Source organism: Megascapheus bottae, chromosome 15, assembly GCF_031878675.1.
Source record: "Megascapheus bottae isolate mThoBot1 chromosome 15, mThoBot2.hap1, whole genome shotgun sequence".
In the NCBI taxonomy this organism is placed as follows: Eukaryota; Metazoa; Chordata; class Mammalia; order Rodentia; family Geomyidae; genus Megascapheus; species Megascapheus bottae.
Genome location: NC_143523.1, coordinates 24,329,007 through 24,335,449, shown reverse-complemented (window position 1 = coordinate 24,335,449; position 6,443 = coordinate 24,329,007). Strand labels below are relative to the sequence as shown.

Genomic DNA, 6,443 nt, shown 5'->3' with positions numbered 1-6,443 from the left:
AAATCAGGATTGCCTGAGACTAGCCAAGCCTGTGTCCAGTCACAAAGGGAGGAAAGGAAAAGGCCTTAAGCAGCCCCACTCTCTTGTCATTTAGATTAGGGAAACGAAAGCCCCAGAATGGTTCACTCCACATCCCCTGTCAGCTCCAAATCCTACCCTCCCAAATGCTACATGCATTGTTATACACACACCCAAGCCACTCTTGTGCCTGGGGCTAGTGCTTTACTTCTGCAATGACTTGCTTTCCAATCACCACCATGAACTCAGCATTCCAACCAGTACATGCTTGCCTAGATGTCTTTTTTTCCTCATCAATTAGGTGTTAAGATCCCGCAGAGTGTTTATTGGCATAATTTCTTTAGAAAAGAGGCTGGAAGACTAAGCAAGTTCAAATTCCAACATTTTTATCAAGCCCCTTTCCCTTTCCATCATCACCACCAACCCCAATAAGGCTTTTTTTTTTTTTTTTTTTTTTTTTTTAAACCACAGGAAGTCAGGGTGCACAAAGCAGCAACAGCATTGAGGTCAAACCAGCAGGCACCGTGATACATTACTGAATCAACCAAGCAGGCAACCACCTGGAAGCCATCTTTGTGAAGGGCAAAATAAGAAGCTCAGATACAGAGAAAGATAGGACTGTCTTGATTCTTCTGAAGGAATGAGGAAGGCTGGGTGGGGTTCAGGACAGACTTTGCTTTTCTGTTTTCCCAGAAAACATGCAAAGAAGGGCTTCATGAAACAACTAAGGTTGGATCAGTATCTCTTAAGCATCCCTTTTCAAAGATGGCCACCCCTGCCGTCCATTCAGAGGAAGCACACAGCAGAATCTACTGGGCGTGGAGAGAGATAGGCAGCAGGAGAGAGATTTAGTTTTCCACAAAGGTTGTTAGGTTAGTTTAGTTTTGTTTCCTTTATTGATGGGGTTTAAAGTGCATATAACTGAAGGCAAAGTCCAAGGCCTAGAGAAAGATACGAGGCCCGAGAAAGAGGCTCAGAGATTCTAAAGGCCGTCGAAGAATACCCACCTAAAAAGGCTACTTGAGCTGCAAAAAGAAGAGGGCAGGGAAACGGAGAAAGGGATGATGATGGGGGTGGGATGGGAGTGGAGGAAGGAGTTTGGGAGAAAGAAGACAAGGACCAGTCAGACATTCAGCCAAAGATGACTCTTAGGAGCTAGTTTATAGTCCAGCTTTGAAAACACTGGCCGATCTCCAGGTGGGAACGTTTGCTTTAGGAGATGTGAGAGGAGTGACAGCTCAGACCCCGCTCGGGGGGTGGTCTGGGCTGTGGCTGGTAGAGGTGGTGATGGGACTTCCTTAGGACACTGTGATAGTTTCCACTGGAGACATAAATGAATCGAGGGAAACTCTCCATCCAGGAAATTCGGAGGCCAAGGAGTCTACCTGGAGTTCCTGACAGGCAACTTCCCTTTGCTACTCTATGGAGGCCAGGGGAGCCCCACTCACCTACACAGGCTGTGCCATCTTCATTGGGCTCATAGCCCCGGTTGCATCTCTTGTTTGTCCGGCACCTGTAGCTTCCATAGGTATTGACACACACAGGCTTATCTCGAGGGCACACAAATGGGAACTGGATGCATTCATTGGTGTCTGAAAGGTAAGGAGAGCCACTCAACGCGGGAGATGTGAGCTGTGGGTCCTAGCTCAGGCTCTGTCTGCCCATCGACTCTGTTACTTTGGATATGTCCCTTTTCTTTTGGCCTCAGTTTTCTCCTTAGTCTCTTTGGCTGGCTTCTCTACTTGACTTCTGTATGTTTCAGGAGGAGGGGAGAGTTCTTGAGCTGGTCCTGGGACTTCTCTTCCATCTCCCACTTTCCCTGGATGGTCTTTTCATATGTGGATGATTGCATATTTCCTGCCTCAGCCATAACCTCTCCTCTGGGCTCAGGTACATGAATCCAATCGCCAACAACCTACTTGGCAGTTCCACCTGGATGTCTAATACACTCCTCAGACTTAATGTGTCCAAAACGGCACTCTAAGATTTCCCTCAGCCCTTAAACTTCTGCTGGCTGCATTTATCTTCCCTAGCTACTTCGATGTTACCACTATCTATTCAGCTGTACCAGTAGAAATCAGAGTGGTTCCCAAATTTTCCCCTTTCCTCACCCCCATATACAGTCAGTCTCTCTGCAGAGCCTGTCTGTTCTGCCCCAGAGCTCACCTCTCCTCTATTCATCTTTCTTACTCCTCTGCCACCACCCTATTCCCAGCCCCCAAGGTCTCTTGCCTGGATTTCTTCAGCAGCTGCCTTACTGGCTTACAGGCCTCCTGGCTTCCACTCTTCCCTCCAATTCAGTCTGCAATTCAGCAGCCAGAGTGATCTTTTAAAAATGTGAATCACATCAGGTCACTCTCCTGCTCAGCTTCCAAGGGTCTTAAGAACAAAAGTCTAGAGTCCTTAGCGTACCCTCAAATCCCTCATTGACTTGGCTCTCTGTGTCATCTCAGGCACAGTGGCTACCTGCCTGTTCCTCATACAGCGTCTGGCTCTCTGCTCTTCCTCCTCCCTCTGCCAGGAAAGCTATCCCATCAGCTCTTCTAGAGCTGAATCCTTCTGTCTAATCCTTGAGCTCTCTGCTGAGAGATCCCCTCCCTGGAAGCCTTCCTTGACCACTCTGCCCAGAACAGTCTCCAGAGAGTACCTTGCTTATAGGGTTCTTAAACTGTCTTGCCTAGGTGAGTGGTTCCATGCTGGGGGGAGGTCTAGCCTATTCCACAAAAGTGATACCTGTCACCGTAGGCACTTGGCTACATTCCCAGTGGCCAGAAGGGTGCTTGGTGCCATGTAGGAGGCATCTCAATGTCGGCTGGATGAGGAGGACTTGAGTTGGTAGTCTGGGAGGGCCTTCCAGAATATGCCTATATGCTTTTAACACAAGGCCGGGGACACAAAGTGTGGGAGGCTACCCTTGGTGCTTCTAGTTTCTTCATTTCATGGTCCTTGGTCTGGGCAGAGCTCTTCACAGGAAGCTGCCTCTCCTCTCTGTCCTACTCCTCACCAATCCCCAGCTTAGACCATGCTGTCTCCAGGCTACCTTCACAGACTCTCCCTAGACTGGTTTGGTGCCCCAGCTGCTGCCCTCACTCATCCTGGCCCTGACCCTACATGTAGTCCTTGCTCTTCATTTGTGCGCCTCTCCATTGCCAGTAAGCTACCTAGGGGTTGGGATTGGTTTCTTCCTTCTAAGGAATGAGGAATTCTTGGCTTGGCTCTACTGCTGGCCACAGGGATGGAAGATATTGGGTTGGAAGCCTCTAGGGGCTGAGACCCTAGGTTGCCTCTTCCCATTATAGATCATCAGGAAATTGTCTGAAGTTCATGGCAGCCCCACACAGCGACCATCTCACCACAACCACACTCTGCACCTTGCTTCTCCCCAATGTACCCAGCAACACCCACAGCAATGCCCAGCCTTTGCCTGCACCCTCTCCTGCTGGCTGTTCCTCTAGGTTATGACATGTGGCCATTTCACCTCTGCCAGGGGTGAGAATTACCATGATCTTTAGCATCCATGTGGTGGACCGTCTCCTCCCCAGGTTTGTTCTCTTGATATTCATGGCAGTAGGTCCACAATGATGCCAAGTTGTTTGGCTGATCACTAATATTACTCCCTTCTCAGTGGTCATCTTAGCCAACAGAGCCTTCCTCTCTTTCCTTTTCCTTCCCCTTCCTCCCATGTCTGCATCCGGGACCTTGCCCCAGGTCAGGATGACATGCCCTGGAGCCTGCAGGCACTCACCCATGCAATGGCCATTTTCCTGCTGTGAGAATCCTTGGCCGCACTGTAAGGTGGGCAGAAGCAGAGACAGTGGTGAGTTGAGAAGGTCCCATCTCCGATCCCTTCCTAGTCAGAGCCACAGAGCAGCTATCACTTTGACCTCAGTTCAAGGGGCCTGGGGAAACTGTTCCCTTTTCAGACCCTTTGAACAGGAGCCTGGCTGGGATGGGGAGGACAAGAATGGCTGTGACATCAAGCTGGCTCGTTTTCCTGCCTATGGGATCCATGTACCTGAGCTGGAGCAGAGACTGGCCCAGAGCTACTCCGCTGAGTCCCATCTCCCCCAGGCTCTACACTTTGGACAATACAAGGCCTCCTTAGAGGCTTAGAACCAGGAGGACAGCAGGAGTCCAGGGGTCAATTTTCAACCCTGCTTACAACTGGTTGTGTAGTCTCATTGGCCTTGGGTTTCCTTTTTGGCCTCTGTTTTTTCTCCTTGGTAAAATGGGTGGAAAAACAATTTCCTAACTCTCCTATGATTTCAGTGAGAAGCAGAAGAGATGGGGCGGGGAAGGCGGTTATACCAACTACAAATAGAAGGACCGTTGTGAAAGCTGCCTTTTGTTGAGACAACTTCCATTATTAGAAGCCAGGCCTATACATTAGCCTACCGGGTGGTGAGTGATGCTTGTTTTTCTGACAAGGAGGCTCAGATGCCTTAACCCACCTCCAGTGGGGCTGAGTCCCGAGGTTTGTCCTCGTCCTGTGGGTAAAGGATCTCCAGCACCGAGTTCATCTCTTTGCTGGCCACGCTGCGGCTCACCATCTTGCCATCTGGCCATGTCACTTCCACACTGCTGGCTTCATCCCTTCCTGGGGAGGAAGGAGAGAGGTCAGGAGCAGAGAGGGAAGGGATGTTAAGAGTATCAGCACCAAGGTGTTCACTCATTGGGTAAACTAAAGGAGGCTGGATGCCTATGTGCATCAGATGAGATAAAATAGTATTTATCCATTTCCAGGAAATGGGAACAAGAGGATTTTTTTTTGTTTGCTTTGATGCTGTTCTTGTTTTCTTTTTGTCTTTGTGAGGGTAAGAGGGAGCATAGAAACGGAGGGACAGGTACAGCCATGGCACTCACTAGATGCTGTTGAAAATGGACTATACAACTTGTGTGCGGGACGGGAGGGAAAAACTAGGAGAGAATCGGGGAAAGGGCAACATTGTTCCAAATCAAATGTACTCTTTACCTGACTTACGTTACTTCAATCCCTCTGCATATCACCTTTATAATAAAAAAATTTAAAAAAGGGAAGAGAAAGTGGAAGAAAGCCAAATTCCTGCAGCATTCTTCTAAGGAAATGAATGAGGCAGAGCTGAGGTTCCTCCTCAGAGCAAAGTGGATCGATCCATGGGGTGTTAGGTGGCAAGACACCGGCTCTGGTATGTTCACGTCGCTGGCCATGTGGGGCTGTTGAGTGACTTGGGACTAGTGTGACTGAAGAGCTGAATATGAAATTTTGTTTAGTTTCAGCAGATGTTCGTTTAGCCATGGCTGCCTTTTGGGGGAGGAGTCATTTGAGCAAAACTCTAAAGGCTTGGAAAAGATAGGTGAAGACACTCAAGAAAGACCAGTCTGCAGAGCTGAGAGTCTACAGAAGCAAGCAATGAGGCGTGTGCAGCATTCACGGCGAATCTATTCACACGAGTCATCTTCAGAGCATCACACTACATACATCATGGGCGGAAAGCAGGTTGGAGAGATCTGTCAGGTGTTTAGGCATTGTCAAAGGCTGCCAGGCTCTTGCATAAGGAAGCAGTTCGGTTCCTGTGGCTGGGTCAGGCTAACAGGGATGGAAGGAGGACTGTGCTCAGCACACGCAGGAGTCTGGTCTCCTAATCACCTACCAGCGCAGACTAGATGTGGGCATAGTGCTGGGGTGGGGGGAGGGGGCGTACACAGGATCCTGGAGCCTCTCTCCAATCCATATGTTCTCTTAAACATTTATTCCTAGATGCATAAATAACACATCACCCACAAGTTTTCCCCTGATATATGTAGATACTGTTAGAAAACAAATTACACTTTCAAACACTATTGAATTCATACTGCTTTTTGGTCATTACTATCCACAATAGATTTGACAATGATGGCTACTGTGGGGGTGGAAGGCAGTCTGTGAGATGCTGATATGCAAAAGGGGTTGAAGCCCCAGGGAAACTTGGAGGGGAATTCAGTGTGCAGAGATCCATGGTGGGGTGAGGGCCAGGACCACAGCCTGTGGAGTGAAGGGAGCCCCTGCGTCCTCGCCCCCAGGCCCCAGATGTTAGCTGAGAGCTTGCCAGTGACTGCTTCCAGCTTCCTGTCCTCCTTGTGCTTGATTTCCTTTTATTCTTCCCCTTGGCCTCTCACTGGAACATTCCAGGGCTGCTGCAGCAGAGCAGGGAGTTAATGAGGGGGACAGCTGGAGCAGGCCGGTCCTCAGAGTCAGAAGGTCTGGCCATGGGGAGGGGTGGGGGTGGGGGCAGAATTTCTAGTCACAGCTTCCTTTCTTCTCCCACCTCCAGCCTTCCTGGTTCTGAGTTTTTCTTCCTCAAGCTGGGGAGACTTCTCCAGGCCTTACCTTCTACTCCCCCTCCTTCAGGGAGGGGACGGGGGTGGCAAGTGTCAACTGGAGGTATTTCTCTGTTTTGAAGTAGAGT

The 6,443-nt window shown here is 49.5% G+C and overlaps 1 protein-coding gene across 2 annotated transcripts in view; it reads right to left on the bottom strand.

Annotated features, from left to right (window-relative positions):
* Positions 1–590: 590 nt before the first annotated feature.
* Positions 591–6,443, bottom strand: part of Crtac1 (cartilage acidic protein 1) — a 139,596-nt gene continuing 133,743 nt past the window's right edge. Inside the window, exons 12-15 of one of the 2 annotated variants that reach the window (XM_090346108.1) lie at positions 4,470–4,615; positions 3,764–3,806; positions 1,467–1,610; positions 591–1,043 (exon numbers count right to left, since the gene is read on the bottom strand). In XM_090346108.1, coding sequence (XP_090202234.1) covers positions 925–1,043; positions 1,467–1,610; positions 3,764–3,806; positions 4,470–4,615 — 452 coding nt within the window. In that variant the 3' untranslated portion in view covers positions 591–924. The remainder of the gene's footprint in view (positions 1,044–1,466; positions 1,611–3,763; positions 3,807–4,469; positions 4,616–6,443) is intronic. The other variant, XM_090346109.1, reaches the window with a different exon arrangement.